We start from the raw sequence: 18325 nt of genomic DNA on the forward strand, positions 1-18325 counted from the left end.
GAGGAAAAACAATAGTAGAATTAGATCCAGAGTAGATAAGATATTGTACTTATTAGGAACAGACTTCAATATAACTGTAACCAGTATGTTTAAGAAAATCAAGGACAAAATGAAGAATGTGAACAGGAAACATGAGTCTTTTTAAAAGATCAAGTGGAAATTCTAAAACTAAAAAATTTAGTATCTGGTGCTGAGAACTCAATAAATGGCTTTAAAATCTAATAAGATAAAGGTAGAAAGAATTAGAAACTAAATATGTACAGGCATAATAATATAACTATGAGGCAAACTGGAGAGAATACAGAATGGAAATAAAGCAACCTCCCTCCCCCCCAAAAAAGTAAGAGACATAGGAGGCACGACAGAGTAATTAAATGTGTGTAATCTGGGCCCCTGACACTAAGAAAATAATTGGGATGAAACAATATAGTAGGGGATCATATTCAAGAATTTCCTTAAATCAGTGAAAAGACAAACCACAGACAAGATGTACTATAAACTCCAAACAAAATAAATACAATTAAACCATATCTAGGCCCACCATATTGCTGCAAACAAAATACAAAAAGAAAACTCAAAAAAGCAACAAGAAATGAAGAGACACATTGCCTTCAAATGACCACCAATAAATCTACCTTAAGAAACAATAAAAGCTAGAACACAACAGACTATCTTCAAAGTGTTTCATAGAGCCTATTTCAAAATCTTTACCAAGTGAAAATAGCCTTCAGAAATGAAAGCAAAATGTAGACATTTTCAAAAATGTTTTTGCATTGGCAAGAGACTTGTAAGAGTGGAGAGCGCCAGATAGAAGGAATATGATCCCAGATGAAAACTGGCAAAAGAAAAAGCAATGCAAAAAGGAAATATGTGGGTAACTAAAGGCAGCCTGTCTTTATGAAAGAGCAATTACAATATGTTGTGGAGTCTAAAATATATGATGACTAAATGAATGAAAATAGCCAAAAACTGCAGGAGAGGGAGACAATAAGTGGAGTTAATACAATAGAAGGTCCAGGAATTGATAAAGGTACTAATCTATATTAGAACTTTAATAGAGTAATGAACAAATAATTTAGAGTAATAATATAATATTAGTCAAAGAATGCTTAACTACAAAGGCAAAAAATAGATACAATAGAAAAATATATGCTTAACCCAAGAAAATGGCAAGAAAGTAGAGGAAAAGAAATGGAAGAAGTGCGACAAATAGATAATAAATAGTAAGATAATAGATTTAAACACAAATATTTTATATTTGTGTTAAATATGAGCTGACTAAATCGAACAAGATTGTTCAGCTGATAAAATAAAACAAAAAATACACACCAAATGAATGTTAAAATAAAAGAGAAGTGCTTTAAAGATACTAGTATAGAAAAGTTGAAAGTAAAAAATGGAAAAAGATATATTAAGCACTGACTAAAGAGAATTTTTTTTTTTTTTTTGCTACAGGAAGGTAGACCTTAATGAAAAATTAAACTTCTAGAAATAGTAATATTTCATATTGATAGCACCAGGAATATGCAAATATTCTATCTATACACCTAGTTAGCTATATAAAGCAAAGTTGACAAAAGTAAAAGAACTTGATTAATCTTCCACAATAATTTTGGGAAATTTTAATATCTCCAAGTAACTAGAAATAAGCAGACACTGGAAACTAGATGATCTAAACAACTGATCATCAAATTTTACTTAATTTCCTGATCCAATTGATATTTTTAAAGTCTATACTTAATATATTTGAAATATATACTCTTTTCAAGTGTATATACACCTCCATGAAAATTGACCATACTGTGATCCATAAAGAACCATAAAGTTTCAATGAATTTCTTAAGATCAAAATAATATGGAATATATTCTTTGAATATAGTAGAATGAGTTAGAAACAATAACAAAAAATATAAAATTCTCAATTTTTTACGATTGAACAATACATTTCTAAAGACCCCACTGGTCAAAGATTAAATCACCAGGTAAATCAAGTAATGTTTTGAAATAAAGAGTAGTAAACTATAACATATCAAAACTTATAAAATGTAATTAAAATGATGCTTAGAAATTTTTAGTATTAAGTAGATATAACAGAAAGGGAAAATGTTATAAATAAAATTACCTAACTGGCCCTCTTAAAAAGTTCAAAAATGGCAAATGACACTGAGAAGGAGAAAGGGGGAAAATAACAAAAAAGATGCACAGAATGATAAAATGAGGAAAAATACAATGAAGAAAATCCACACAGTACCAAAATAGTTTCTGTGAAAAGATAAATAAAACTGATAAATTCATGGCAAGATAGGGGAGAGGAAAGAATATGATTACTTATACTGGAAATGAGAAGACATTACTATAGATATTACAGAAGTGAAAAAATGAATGAATAATATCAACAACTATTTTGAGAATTCAGATGCTATGAAAAAATTTCCTAGAAAAATACAGCATAATAAATAGAATGCAAGAAGAAATAGGAAATCTGATTGGCAGTAAAAAAATTAAATTAAAATGAAACTACTCCAAGAAGAGATTCTAGATCCAGAGAACTTTACCACTAAATTTTCTAGGCATTTAATGAAAAATAATACTAATATTACATAATCTTTTCAAGAAAACAGAAAAGAAGGATTTTTCTCAACTCATGCTATAGTGCCTAAATAGCCGATAATAAAAAACCAAATTAACAGAAAGAAAACTGAAAGTTAATTCCCTAAAAACATAAATACAAAAGCAAAATCAAGAAAAAGTATGTAAAATAAATATTCTAGGTCAGAATGAAAATTAATGAATGAAATTAACCACATGAAAAGAATAAAGAAGGAAAAAATAGAATATCTAATTAGATGCAGAAATAGTTAATAAAATTAAATACCTCCAATTATTTTTAAATTTAAAATATTGTAGCTGATAAGAATAGAGGGAAATCTTATCTGATAAAACATTTATAAAACAAACAGAAAACATTAAATTACATTGTGAAACACTGAAAGCTCCAGATATTAGAAATGGACTATTTCAGTTCCACTCTGAATTGGAAGTCTGAGCAAATTTAATTAGGTAAGAAAATAAAAGAAATAAAAAGAAGAAAAACTATCAAATATGCAAACATAGGAAAAGAAGAAATAAAATAAAACTGCCATTCATTCAAAAAGACATGGTGGTCAGGCATGTGAAAAACTCAAAAGAATGTATAGATAAGTTATCAAAATCAAAAAGTGGCAGCAACCATATCACTGGATAAAAAGTCAATATATAAACTTAATTACATTTCTATATTCAAATCTGCATCAAACAATTAAAAATAAAAATAAATGACATATCTTAAAATAAAATAAAAACATTCACTATGTAGGATTACATCTAATAAAGATGTATTAGACCTCTACACAGAAAAGTACAAAACAGAGAAATAAAAGAAAACCTAAATAAATGGAGGAATATACCATGGATGTGGATAAAAAGATCAAAAAATTTAATGTTGCTTAAAACCAAGAATCAGTAAATGGGATGGAATCAAACTAAAAAGTTTCTTCTCAGCAAAAAAAACAATCTGTGAGGTGAACGAAGAGCCCACATCCTGGGAGCAAATTTTTACGCCTCACATATCAGACAGAGCACTAATCTCAAGGGTATATAAAGAACTCAGAAAGCTAAGCACAGAAAAAACAAATAACCCAATCAACAAATGGGCCAAGGACCTGAAAAGACACTTCTCAGATGAGGATATATAATCAATCAGTCAACAAATATATGAAAAAATGCTCATCATCTCTGGCAATCAGAGAAATGCAAATCATCTCACTCCAGTCAGAATGGCAGCTATTATGAAGACAAACAACAATAAGTGTTAGCAAGGATGTGGGGAAAAAGGTACACTCATACTTTGCTGGTGGGACTGCAAGGTACAGCCAATATGGAAAGCAGTATGGAGATTCCTTGGAAATCTGGGAATGGAAACACCATTTGACCCAGCTATCCCTCTCCTTGGACTATACTCAAAGGAGTTAAAAACAGCATACTACAGGGACACAGCCACATCAATGTTTATAGCAGCACAATTCACAATAGCTAAACTGTGGAGCCAACTTAGATGCCCTTCAGTGGATGAATGGATAAAAAAAATGTGGCATATATACACAATGGAATTTTACTCAGCAATAAAAGAGAATAAAATTATGGCATTTGCAGGTAAGCGGGTTGGAAAAGATAATGCTAAGTGAAGTTAGCCAATCCCCTAAAAACAAATGCTGGATATTTTCTCTGATATAAGGAGACTGATTCATAGTGGGGTAGGGAGGGGGAGCATGGGAGGAATAGATGAATTATAGATAGGGAAGAGGGGTGGGAGGGGAAGGGAGAAGGCAGGGAATAGCAAGGATGGTGAAATGTGATGGACATCATTATCCAAAGTACATGGATGAAGGTTCCATGAAATTTTACTTGACATTTTTAAACACATGGAAATTGATATGATGATTCTAAAATTGTTAAACTCCTACAAGGCTCAAGAATAGCCACACAAAATTGAAGAACAACAACAAAATCAGATAATGAATATCAAGAATCATTATAAATAAAAATAATTAATAGAATAAAATAATTACAAGAACAAAATAATTAAGAGAATATATTATTGGCACAAGAATGGAGAAAAAGACCTTTAGTACAGAATTCAAGGTCCTGAAACTGTCCTACACATACAGAGATACCTATGTATAACAACAGTTGTCCTTCTGAACTATGAAGGGAAAAACAGGCTTCAGTCAAAGATAACACTGTGAACTATTCACAGTAGTTTTCCTTAACTAGTAAGGAAAAGCAAACTAAAGTCACAATGAGATACCACAACAAATGCACCAGAACAGTGAAAAAGAGTGAAGATGCCAAATGCTGTTGATGGTGGCAATATTTCTTCAACAGCTTAGGAAAATATTTTGCAATGTAAGTTAAGTTTGAACTTAGAAATAATCTACTGCCCAGCTATTTCACTTCTAGGTTTATACCCACTGTAAGTCATACATAAATGCAACAAAAGGTGTGCAAAAATGTTCATGGCAGCATTATCCACCCTAGTTAACCACCAGAAGCAATGAAATGTCCATCAATAATAAATTTGATAAATTGTATATAGTTGTACAATTGACATTATACAGTAATGATAATTCATAAGACACTGCTATGGACAAGTACATAAATGAATCTCACTATATAAACAAAAGAAGCCAGAGTCTGAAGAGTAGATCCTCTACATTTTTATTAAAATAAAGTTCAAAAATATGAACAAAGTAGTCTAGAGCAATAATAATACAGCTAGTAGCAGCCTTTGGAGTAGATAATGGATAGAGTTTTGGAAGAGGGATGGAGACTTCTGAGATTCTGGTAATGTATTTCTTGATGGGGGTTACATAGATGTATTCATTTTATTATTGATACACTTCAATAAAATATTTTTTAAAGTGTATGGCTTGGGAGTAAAAAATCCTAGGCTCAAATCTCAGTTCTGCTACTTCCTAGCTTCATGATCATGAACAAGTGTCTTAACCTTTCTGAATCCCAGATTTCTCATCTATGACTTGGGCACAGTTATTATACCTACTTCACAGGAATATTAAGCACTTGAACTTAGAAAATGTGGCACTAAATACTTACTATGTGCTAATAGTATTAAGTATAATGATAATAGTATTAAGTAGTTGGCACTAGAAGTAGTTATAGGACTTTTTTTTCTGGGGGAAAGAATGGGACATGAAAAGTTTTGGAAATCACAAAGCAACAGAGAGGCACTTCCCAAGACCCTCTACTCAGTTCAAAGTTCCTCCAGTAGAGCTGGATTTCAAATTCATACCCATCAGAGGCAATATCAGTAATCCTCTTTTAGTCCTTTTATACCCCCAACTTACATAATCAACATTCCTTCAAGCAATAAATTCCCATCCTAAGTTGATTTCAGAAAGTTTCTGATGTCAAAGTTCACTTCTAGTTCCTGTAGTGTGAGGCTCTCAATCTTTGTTTTCCATCCGGTATCTTACCAATCTCAGTTCTCTGTTTCTGTCATGTAAAACCATGTTATCTTGCAACCTTCTTTGCATAAGTCTCAGTGCAAAGCTAGGGGCCAGGAGACTCTACCTTCTTTCATATCTATTAAGAATTTCTTGTGAGCAAAGGGCATGTAGCAGCTTTACTTGTATGGTATTTCATAGCTTGATTATATGTAAAGTATAAAGCACAGGATGACATGTATTTGTTATATATAGGCACAAGATCTGGAGCTGGAATGCCCGGGTTTGAGTCCAAGTTCTGTCACATACTAACATGGAACCTGGGGCTAGTCACTTAACTTCTAAGTCTTCCAGTTATAAAACAATAATACACATAGTCCACAGGTCATAGGATTTCAAAGAGTATTAAAATAGTTAACAACATAAAGCACTAAAGACAGCACCTAGAACATAAAATACACTACCTAAGGGTTAGCTATTACTGATTAATCAGAAAGTTACCAGAAACTTGATAACAGTGTTAGAAACACTGTAAAAACTCTATTCTCTCTACTTAAAATCTGTCTTTATCAAGGGAGGTCCTTTGAAATGTGGGTAAAACTCCTAACAATTTAGTCCCTCTGCTTGTTCAGTCTCCCTGTGCTCAGTACTCCCAGGCCCACTGAACTACAACTGTCCCCAAACATGCCAGCCTACCTTGTCACCCTACAGTCTACTCCTCCCTCAAAACAGCTCAAGATTTTCTCTTCTATGGAGGTTTCCCTGATCCTGCCATTTAAAAAGTATTCCCTTCTTCCTTCCAACACCAATCTTTTAGAATATTAATCACATAAGACTGAAAGTTTAATTTCCCGAAGAAATTCTGATCTTCAACTCTGGATGTGACTATGCTTTCTGCATCTTCTTATTACCTAAGAAGATGAACATCTAGAACTGTACCTGGCACACATTAGGAACTTAACAAAATCAAGAAAGCTGAAGGACATTTAAATTCTCTCTCTTTGTTTAAATATACTCGGTAAATGGACAAGAATCTGAGCCAAAATGTCAACCACCTGATAAATAAGGAATAGATGATAAAAGTATCTCTTTACTTCTTATCCTCCCCCCAATAAAATTTTCTGAGTGATAAACCAACAAAAAAATACCTAATGAAAGCAAAGATTTGTAAATGAAGAAACTAGCATGAGAAAGATGAGGTCATTCTGTGGATAATCAGAAAATAGGCATGACTTACTCCTGTCAGTTCTTTTACCTATTGCCCATGTGATCAAGCACAGTTGTAATGTAATCATGTTTGCTGTTACTTCATGCTCACAAACAAATATTTCTCTCTCTCTTTCTTAAGGCTGTGCAGATAATCCTATTCCCATGAGCATCAAAGAACAGGGTTTGATAATGAAATGTTGAAAACAACCAAAATTACAAGGAAATTAATCTGACACACTCAATGATATGCATAATCATCATTGTGTGGCATGGCAACTTGATATAAATGGAAAATCATTCCTTTAAGTGTAAGTAATTAGTACTGGTCTTAGATCATCAAACTAAATATTTTGAGAATCAGCTGCAGGGAGGGCTGTTCCTATGACACAAGGGTCCTCAATGGTGGTTTTATAAATCCATATACTTGGGCTCTCACCTCAAACCAATTTAACCAAACTCCCTAGGGGAATATTGTTTAACCAGACTCCCTAGGCATCAGTATTGTTTAATATTCCCCTGGTAATTATTTATGAAGAAATATAGCTGTAAACAAGAAAACACAAGGGAATTTGAAGTTGTCCCTTCTGTCTATTTCCACAGCACTGAACTGGGAAAATGCTTTAATTGATGACTCACCAAGAACTCAATCAATTAATACTAAGTAACAATAACTGATTAACAACAATTAATTAATGTTTGTCACAGGATTTTGCCATAGCCTATTCTCCTTTGTGATATGACAAATAAGTACAAAAAATGAGTAAATCCTTATTCTCCTCTTCTCCTCTTCTTCTCAGCATCCTAATGTAAATCCTGAAACATGGCTGGGTATTTGGGAATACACTGTCAAGTCATCCCTAAAACTCTGGACATTTTTTCAAAATTTCCTGATGAAATGTACATACCTAAAATATACAGTTTATTTTTGATTGAACAGCTCAGTAACATTAAGTATATTCTAATTGTTCCGCAACTAACACCACCAGCCATCTGTACTTATTTTTCTTATCTTCCCATCCCTGTACTTATTAAACACTAACTCTGTTACCTCCCTGCTTCTTGCCACTGGTAACCTCCATTAGAATGGAGACTCATGTCTCTATGTATTTGACTATTCTACATATCTCATGTATGTGGAATCATAAAATATTTGTCCTTTTTGAGTCTGGATTATTTCACTTTATATAACATCTTCAAGGCTCGTTTATGTTGTATATGGGTCAGAACTTCCTTTTTAAGGCTGGGTAATATCTCATTGTATGTACATATTGCATTTTGTTTCTCCCTTCATCTGTTGGTGAATATTGGGTGGCTTACATCTTTAGCTATTGTGAAGAATGATGTGAAATACACAGATGTTCAAGTCCATGTGCATGGACTTTTCATACCACTATAGCCAGCATTCTCAACCAAGGAATCTCACTTCATAGAAGCCAAAGAGCCTTGTACAGTGTGCTGAATTCCAAGATGGCCCCAGGAGCTCTATGCCTGTAGTCATATCCTTGTATATCCTCTTCACCTTGAGTGGGAACAGAGCCAGTGACATGGTCCTCATCAACAAAGTGTAGCAACAGTGATGGGAGGGCCACCCCAAGGACAATACCTGTCTCAGCCAAATATCAAGCAGCTCCCCAGCTGGTCTTGATGAAGGAAGTTGCCCTGTGTTGAGAGGGCTTAGCGGAGAAATTCTGGGCAGCCCTAGGAGCTGAGAGTCGCCCCAGTGGATAGCCAAAGAAATGGGGACTGCTGTCCTACAACTACAGGAACTTAATTCTGCCAACAATAACAGAAGTTAGGAAGAGGTCCTGTTCCTCTAGAAAGTTCTGGAAAGTAACACAACCAGCCAAACCCTTGACTTGCAGCTTTGTGAGACTGAGCAGGTGAACTAAATAAGGCATACCTGGACTCCCAATCCACAGACACTCTGAGATAGTGGGTGTCCATTGTTTTAGCTGCTAATCATGTGGTAATTTATTACCTAGCAATAAAAAATTATTATATCTGGATTTCCCTGAGTTTCTATTCCCAGGAAGTTTAAATAGGGCCTTGTTCTGCTCACTTTTATTTCCTCTTCTCATCTGGAGAGAGGGGACTCGAAGCTCCAGCTTTTTATTTCCCTCATATTTTCTAGAGTTTGATCTGCAAATCTCAAAAGGATCATCAAAGCTGCTGCTTGAAATTTACCAATCAAAATTGATTTGGTACAGCAACTACAACAACAAAAATCACTCTGGAAAGATTAAATGGATTTAATAGGTGCTTGATCACTCCTGCTTTAGTATAAATTATGTATATAAAATATCCCCTGGTCATCTACTCCTGGGTATAGATCTCACAAAAATATTTAAAAATTAAAAACTGTCAAGATTGTGCTGAAAAACCTTGAACTAACAAGTACTTTAAAGACAAATTAATTTGGAGTAAAACTTTAAAGTAAAGCAACAGTTTTAGTTAAAAGAATAATTGTGAGAAATGTATCTTCCACAATGAGGGTCTTTAGATCCTCCCAAAGGGTCTAAAAACCTGAAAGGTTTTATCCTAATCTTCAGATCTTTTCCCTTTGTGAGAATTTCATTGTAGTTTGAACCCTAGAAAAAGTCAGATGACAGGGGCTGAGCTGACTTATGGAAAGAAGGGAGGTTCTCATAACTGCAGAGCTTATGAGCAGGCAAAGGCCAGGGGCCCTGCTTCCTTCTAACCTGACAAGCAAGGAGAATAAAGGCTGCTGTCTTCTCAACTCAACTATTTCTGTTATGGTATTTTCTGGGTATCCAGCAATGAAATAGGCAGTATCTGGAATAGCATAGAAGGCTCTTGAGTAAAAAATTGGGTCAGAAAAGAGGAGCCCATCTCAAAGGACACTGAGAAGACACAAATGAGGAGAGCTGGCAGCTCCTGCCCAGGCCTCCAAGACAGTGGTACGAAGCCAGCACTGCTCAATTCCAAACTTCCATGGAGCCAAGCAGATCCACAAACTATTGTTAATATCCTAAAAGTTAAGAAGACAGCAAGCAAAATAAAGCAAGTATCAGTTTCAGAGTTGCTCTGATACTGAGAATGGGGGAAGATTAGAAAGGAAAAAAATAAAAGTATAAATGAAAAAAATGAGACAAGGAAGACAAAGGGAAGAAGTGGGAAAAAAAGATAAGATTAAAAAATGAGCCTGCTGATTCGATATTTGGTAAATGTTGACCTGAATGTGTTAGTCTGAAGGAGTAAAGGGAACCTTGGACTTTCTAGCTAGTAGTTGAAGCTATAGGGTTAAAAATTGCTATGGGTTTTCTGCAGCATAAAAATAGCATAAAGTGTCCTCTTAGGAATGCAGCCACAGGGAGAACTGCACTTCTGACTCTTCATAACAGGGAGGTATCAGTCCTGGGTGTTTTCAGAGGCTTCCTTAAACATATTTCCTAACACCTAGTGACAGACTGGAAGTTTTGAGGAGCAAAGGGCAGATATAAACAAAGCACAGCATCTGGTTGAGAGAGGGCAGAGGTGGGCAGGCTGAGTGTGTCCTTTGACTCCTCGAGAGAAGAAAGGGCAGAGGCAGGAATTGAGAGGGGCCAGCTGCCAGCACTTGCAAAGGCTGCCAAAGCTTAATGGACCACATTTAGATGACAAGGCAGGTGCCACTCAACTGTAGCCACCTTGTTAACTTCTTCCTACTTTTGATTTCTCCCTTTCTTTCAAGTTTAACAGCAACTCTCACCCACCCAACCCCGGCTGCACAACCCCAAGGGCACCCATTCACACTGGAGGCTCTGCAGTCTGGGATATGGATGCACTGTGGTAAGGAACACACACTGCACATCAGGCAGACTCACTGGAAACCCGGTTCCACAAACTGTCCACATTACAACCTTCAGCACATTGATGAATGACTCCCTTTAGGTAAGATGGAAAAATAACACCACCTCATTCCAAAAGTCTAAAGCCCCAGGAGATGATGGATGGGAAACAACCAATGTCTAATAGTTAGTTGATAACTTGGCTTTCTCATCCCATCCCTCCATAGCTAGTTTGGATCTGGATGCCTCTACATACATTATTGCTATACAGCATAACTGCTGGTTTTCAAACATTTATCTTTCACAAGACATATCACTTAGCTGCCTTCACCCATAGCTTCTAGCTATCAGATTACCACAAGATTGGACTTTTTTCTTTTTTCATGCTTTATACAGAGAGCTTCATTTTCTTTTTCCTTTTTTAAAAACTCAGATTAAGCCAGGCACAGTGGCTAACACCTGTAATCCCAAGTGACTCGGGAGGCTGAGGCAGGATGATTGCAGTTCAGGGCCAGTCTTGGTAACTTAGTGAGACCTTTAGCAACTTAATAAGACCCTGTCTCACTAAAGAGAAAAAGAAAAGAAAAAAAGATTGGGGATGTATCTCAGTGGGAAAGTGTCCCTGGGTTTAATCCCCAGTACCCATAAATAAATAAACAGATGGATGAATAAATAAATAAAGACTTGGGTTAAGGTTGTAATATTTATAAGTATATGCACCAATTTTTTGACTATTCAATAAGTCTGTACATATACTCTTAAAAATCTTTCTATCAAAACAAGATAAAGAACTTTTCATACAGCAACTTCTAAGTTACTAATTCATGGGCAACAAATCCTAGAGCTTCCCCGCAAAAAATTTCCCTCAACTTGCAAACTGAGACCACAGCAGCACTTCTGGAAGCACAATTTTCATGGAAAAATAACAATAGTAGGCAGTTGTTTCTAAGCACAGCATTTTTTTTAAAAAAAAATCTGTTTCTAATTACATATTTAATTTTTTGTGCCAAGTCTTTCCCACTAAAATGTGAAAAGTTCTCCTCTAATTTTCATCTCTGAAAAATGATAGAGGAGTGGTTAGAGTAGAACCTGATAGCAGGTTTTCAGGTTTTGAATTCTGGTTCCAAAATTAAAACCTGTGTAACCTTAAAAAAGTTATGTAATTCGACATGTCTCAGTTTTCTCATGCATAAAAAGGGGACAATGAGGCTGGGGCTTAGTGGCAGAGCACTTGCCTACCACAGGTGAGGCACTGGGTTCGATCCTGAACAGCACATACAAAAATTAAAAAATAAAACAAGGGCATGCTGCTGATCATCTAAACTACAAAAGTAAAAAAAAAAAAAAAATTTAAAGGGGGGTGATATCTATCTATCTTATAGGTTTATCATGAGAATTATATGACTCAATATCTGTGAGGCATTCAGAATGGGCTAGCACGGATTAGTGATATATATTGTTTCTTTCCATAGAAACTTTCTTATTTAATAAAGGAAACACATTTCTCCAATGCACTATGGATTCTTTAGCGCTGCTTTAGAAAACGAGCACAAATAATAACAACATACTCTCCCTCACTCCTTTTCCACATCTTATTTAAATGTGTGACTCACTTGCATTTTCCACTTTTACCTATCCTGCTCCTGGGGCGGGAATGACAAATACAACTAATTGTCCTTCCTAAAACTGGAGCCAACATCTGAAGTCAGATGGCAAGTCTTTGTTTTATCTTTCCTTTTCATGAAAGAACAATAGTTTCAAATGATAGTTTAAGCATTCTTAGCAAAAAAAAACAGTCATACAGCTACTTGCCAGATGTCTCTGATTAATTTTCCTGTGTTCCACCAGACATTCAGCATGAGCCTGTAATTCTGCTCTGCCAGTGCTGAAGTTTGCTAAACGATGTCTCTACATAAACAGAAAACTTAATTTCAGTAAAAGGTCTGACCTCTGGATGCGTGGTTGTCTCCATGCTCAAGGCAGGTCGGAGATGGACAGAAAAGCTATCTGCTCTTCTCCCTGTCCTTCTTTACCACTGATATCCAGTCTTCAGCCTTAAGAAGCACTATATGTGACACATATGTGACCTTCCATACACACCACAGTTTTGGCCATCAGATAGATCAAATCCATTCTCGACGTCCTTTCCTCTCAGTCAAAGCTCTGAGGTTGCAGCTCTTGTTGACAACTATGCAAAGGGCAAGCTCAGCTCAGCTCCACATGGAAGATGCAGGGAGCACCATTGCTCTTATTACCAGTCAACTGGGTATATCATCAAAAAGTAGACTGGTGCCCAAACTGGTGCCTTTTTTTTTTTTTTTTTTTTCATTTTTGCGGGCAGATCTGACTGCAGAGAAGAACTGGTTTCAAAATCAGGAGTCTTATATTCTAATCCTGGCTCTACCACCTTTCATGGTGTATTCTATAACTCCCCTGCACCTGTTTCTGCATTCTCCAGGAGGGTAGCATGAAATAATGCTTAATTTTCTTCTAGTTCTAAAGTCTTCTGGTGTTCACTTATTACATTTAAATCAGAGATCAGAATATTTGCTAGTACTCTGACTTGTCATGTGATTTTATAATAATGCAAAAAAGCTGAGTGCCTATAATAGAAACAGGCTACATGTATGCACAGCTATATGCTTTGGAAGATCTAAAATGGTCCACAGGCACAAGGCCAAGTCACTACAAAAGGTTATGAAGATTCCAGCGCATCTTCCCAGCAATTCCATTTAGGGCCCACCTCAATCTAAGGGTCATATTCTTATTTTCTGTGGCTTCATAAAATTTCACACTGGTCTTACTTTGTCCATAAAGTATACCCAAACTGCACTAGATCATAATTCTCATTTCACGCCACAGCAGTTGCCATCTAAACCATATAGTCTAGAATTGCAATATCTAGTTCAGCAATCATTAGACATGTGGGTATTTAATTTTCCAATGAATTAAAATTAAAAATCCAGTCCCCTAGTTATAGTAGCCCAATTTTTAATTACCTAGTAGCCAAATTTTGGTTTTGGCTACCATCTTGTTGAATACAGATTACACAAAATTTCTGTCACTGCAGAAGTTTCAACTGCACAGCACTGAACTACTTTAGAACCAGATCCTAAAAAGTGAACCTGAGAATTTTGTGAGACAAATGTCCAGATTCGTCAGTACCATTATATGTTCCTCTCTATAAAGAACAGAGGTACAAGTACACATTTAAGTTATTCCCTTGGACACTAACTGTCTACTTGTTGGGTATCAGACAACAAAGCTGGGATGAGCTGGGGACAGCCCTGAAGCTGAAGCATGTTACTCATCATTCACAATACATCTGATCACAGGAGACTCAGGAAATCACACACTGATGTTCATGAGTTAGAGTTTCTTGTGAATTACTGAATCTGAATCCTCAAATTTGGAATCTGTCATTCCATCAAATTGTATACTCTGCCATCTATCAGGGCTTCATATTTCCCTAATAATTTGTGGGAGACTTGGTAGTCTCCCCTCAATTTCTTGCTCTGTGATAAATACTTACTAGAGACATTCATTCTTTTTGACAAAATTACTGAAACTCCATCCAATGGCTTTCTATTTACCCAGTGTGAAGGGTAAACTTTATCCAAAATGTAGTTGATACATATGTAGTAGGAACAATATTTAATCTTAGATTCAGCTAGTAAAGTTTATAAAAAGTTTGACAAATAAATCATGAGAACTAAGAATAAACAGAGAAGTCATTTTGACTGAGGCTCTTAAATTCTCTAATATCTAGCAAGCCCTGCTTGATAGAGTAGCTAAACCACTACAGAATGTGCATAATCCTTTTAGCGGTGGAAGATGCTCCCATCTTCTTAATGCTCTAACTTCTAGAAAATTGTTCCTTACAAAATTTTGATATATTGCATAAAAGATATATTAAAAATATTCAAGGTTTACATTTGTTTTTTCTTCTGAATTAGAACTTCTTGGAAATGAAAAACAAATTGTTAGAAATGAAAAACGAAAAAATTCAGATTCTGAATTGATAAAATTAGCTGTGTTTAAGCAATTATTTCAAGAGACATAGTTATACTTTTTTCAAGGGAAAGTGTGGTACACATCAGTCAATGAAAGAGAATGACTCCATATTCTGTTTTTTTTTAATTTAGAAGCACAAGGCTCTGAGAAAGCAGATGAAACGTTTTAGGGCATGAATGATCTAGTCTGCTCTTTTTAGGACCAATCATTAAGAAACAAATTAGTTCATTTCCTCATTCTGACCTCAACATAGTCTGGTACCCACGTGGTCTGCCTTTAGGGTGAGAATAGTCATTGATAATCCTTATTCAGAATCTATGATGTCTTTCCTGTGTCCCTCACTAGACAGAAGAAAAGGAATGCAGTTTGTCTCAGAAATTGACAGCATGTAATTACTGATTTTCTTTGCCTGGTTATAAAAGAGCTAATAAAGAAATTCAAAGAAATATGCTCATCTCAGATTATTTAGCACCAAGAAAATGGTATTTTGTCTCAAAATAAGCATAACTCTTTGAACAAAGTAATTGAACAAAATCTTCATTCAAGAGGAGAAATCTAGTGGCCTATGTAAGGATAGGGTCAAAGAAGATGAATTGCTACTAAACTCTCTGACACATTGTCCTACATATGAAAGCATATTGATAGTCATAATATATTTATGTACACATATGTAGCATAATGAATAATATGTAATATTACTATAAGTTCAAATGTCTCTGATATATCAAAAAGTAACACGGGATGTTGTTCAATTTTGAAAAATAAGTGAGAGACATAGCATTAAGACAAGTATTACTTTAAAGGAGAGTAGATAAGATCTTTCTAAACCAATTAATAATGAAACATTTGGCTTAATAAAACTTTCCTCAAACCTAATATTAATCATATTTTTTCAGCCATAGAATATTATGATTAATAATCCAGTATGACTAGTTTCCTTAACAAATATTTATCAATAATTTCATACATGCCACCAAATGCTGTCAACAAATTGATGAGTTAAACCCCCCTTTGTAATTTTGTTGTCAAAATCAATCTTTTATTTGCTTAGGTTGAATGTTTTATTCTGATTTATATTACTTGTGTCTATGAATAAATTAAAATTTGATTTAATTTCACAGCTCTTGCATTTTGCCACAGTGATCCAGGCTCAGCCACAGCAATAGTAAGGCAAAAGATCTCATTTCAGTTAATAAATATTTACTTATTTAAAAACCATGCAAAAGGAGAATCCTAACTCATATTTGTAATCAATCTTTCCTGGTCAGGAAAATCAAACTTAAGCCAGAAAAATATATACATGAATATATATATATATTCATATACACATAAGACTGTTGTGATATTTATATGTTCTTTTAAAATTTCTAATTTTTGCTCTAAACATAAATGATAAAGAAATAGAAATGCTAATCACCTTTAATTGACCAGTACATACTGTATACATGTGTTGACATATCACACTGTACCCCATAAATATGCACAATTATGTTAACTAAAAAATTTTTAAAGAGAAAAAAATTCTAACTTTTAAAATGCATTCTAGCTTTTCATTGTTCCCTCTTCCTAAAATATTCTTTCCACTTAGTCTCTACTTGGTTGGTTTTGACCTTTATATTTCAGCTCAAGGTCACCACCTCAACCAGGCCTTCATCACAATTCTGCTCCTCTTTCCTGCTTCCTTTCTTTCCCCCTCACGCTCAACACAACCCACTATACTGCTGGTTTCCATTACAACATTAACCTAATTAATAATTATACATCTCTTATTTGTTTCTGGGTATACAATCTCCCCCACAAAAAAGGATCTGGGAATATTTATTTTAAGCAATCAACACAGTGGCTGGCAGAGAACAGTGCTCAACATAAACTGTATAGCAAATGAATGAAGTCAACCTCCTTTTAACTACTCAGAAGTGGTTTTTGCTATACATATTCATATTTTATTGTGATTTGTGTACATTTTTAGGTCTACTCTAAAAGAAAAGAAGTATAGACTTCCTAAACCTACCTCCTCACTCCTCCAGGGATTGTAAGATAATGGAAAGGGCTTTTAGTAAACTCAGAAACTCATTATGTCTGCATTTATATCTCTATACCTCAAAGTCCACATAAAGTGCAATTTTTGTTTTAAAGAAAAGTTCTACTTAATGAGAGATACTTTTGTAAAACAAAACCATTTGAGAATCCCCTCTAGCCCCACATCTGAGAGTTTACTGCTCTTCACCATTCAAAAGCCTTCATAGTTATCACTCTGGTCCTTCTTAACATTAAGGCCATCTGAGTTAAAACGGCATGGAACTTCTTACCTGGAGTCCTTTCTGACTCTCGCTTTCTCAAAGGAAAACTCAGGGGGCTTGTTGAGGTCATAGGTTCGGGTTGTTGGCTCCGCAGACACCCCGGCCTTTGCTCCCCTTCTGCTATGGAGAGAGACCAATCCCGAGGTCTTCCGGTGGACCTCAAGAGGCACTTTATCCACAGAGGCCTGGAGTGGGCTTCCTCCCTGCATATGCACCACATCCTGAAGCTTGTTCAGCTGGATGCACTTGTTCTGGAGCTCCTCCGTGAGCTCAGCAATGGCCACGGTCTGTCTTGACAGCTGTTCCCGCAGCTCCTTCAAATGGTACTCCCGCTCTTGAATCTCAGCATCCTTCCTCCTCAGCTCTCTCTCCAGCTCCGCCACCTTGCTCCGCAGGGCATCAGTGCTGAGGTTCCCGGTGTGGCCATCTGGATGCTTGGAATGTTTGGGTTTCACTGAACCATTTCCCATGTTGCTCAGGGACCTGAGACGAGGAGGCACAGAATCAGGAACAACCAAGTGAGGTTTCATTTTCCAACAGTCCCCACCACCCCTCTCATTCTGTTTCATAAATAGAAACACACAGCATTCATCATCATTCAATGAGCAACAAATGTCCCCATGCATCCAGAAGCGAAGCTAGTGATAGTTTCCTTTATCCCTCCATGAAGAGAACCTGGCATTTGGGTTCCCTCTTCCCCTTTCCTTTGCAAGCACAAATATGGCACCTAAGCATTCTGTTGTTCTCTTTGGGTGTTCGCTGGATAGCTGTCAAAAGCATCCCTGCTATTTGGATGTTAGCACAGCAAAGATAAGAATCAAAGAAGCAGCCACAGAGTCAGAGGCTTGGGAATGTCACAACTCTCCAGGTCCCTGCATGGCTACAGTAAGAAGGCTTGCCCAAATTTAGAATACAACACATCTATTCCTCCCATGCTTCCCCCATCCCCATTATCCCCATTATCAATCAGCATCCTTATATCAGAGAAAACATTCAGCATTTGGGTTTGGGG

General features: G+C 35.7%; 1 protein-coding gene across 2 annotated transcripts in view; it reads right to left on the reverse strand.

The window, feature by feature from the left end:
* Positions 1-17783, reverse strand: part of Prkg2 (protein kinase cGMP-dependent 2) — a 91488-nt gene extending 73705 nt beyond the window's left edge. For both annotated transcript variants that reach the window (XM_076864681.2, XM_076864680.2), the window contains exon 1: positions 17323-17783. In XM_076864681.2, coding sequence (XP_076720796.1) covers positions 17323-17783 — 461 coding nt within the window. The remainder of the gene's footprint in view (positions 1-17322) is intronic.
* Positions 17784-18325: the final 542 nt, after the last annotated feature.

Source organism: Callospermophilus lateralis, chromosome 8, assembly GCF_048772815.1.
Source record: "Callospermophilus lateralis isolate mCalLat2 chromosome 8, mCalLat2.hap1, whole genome shotgun sequence".
NCBI lineage: Eukaryota > Metazoa > Chordata > Mammalia > Rodentia > Sciuridae > Callospermophilus > Callospermophilus lateralis.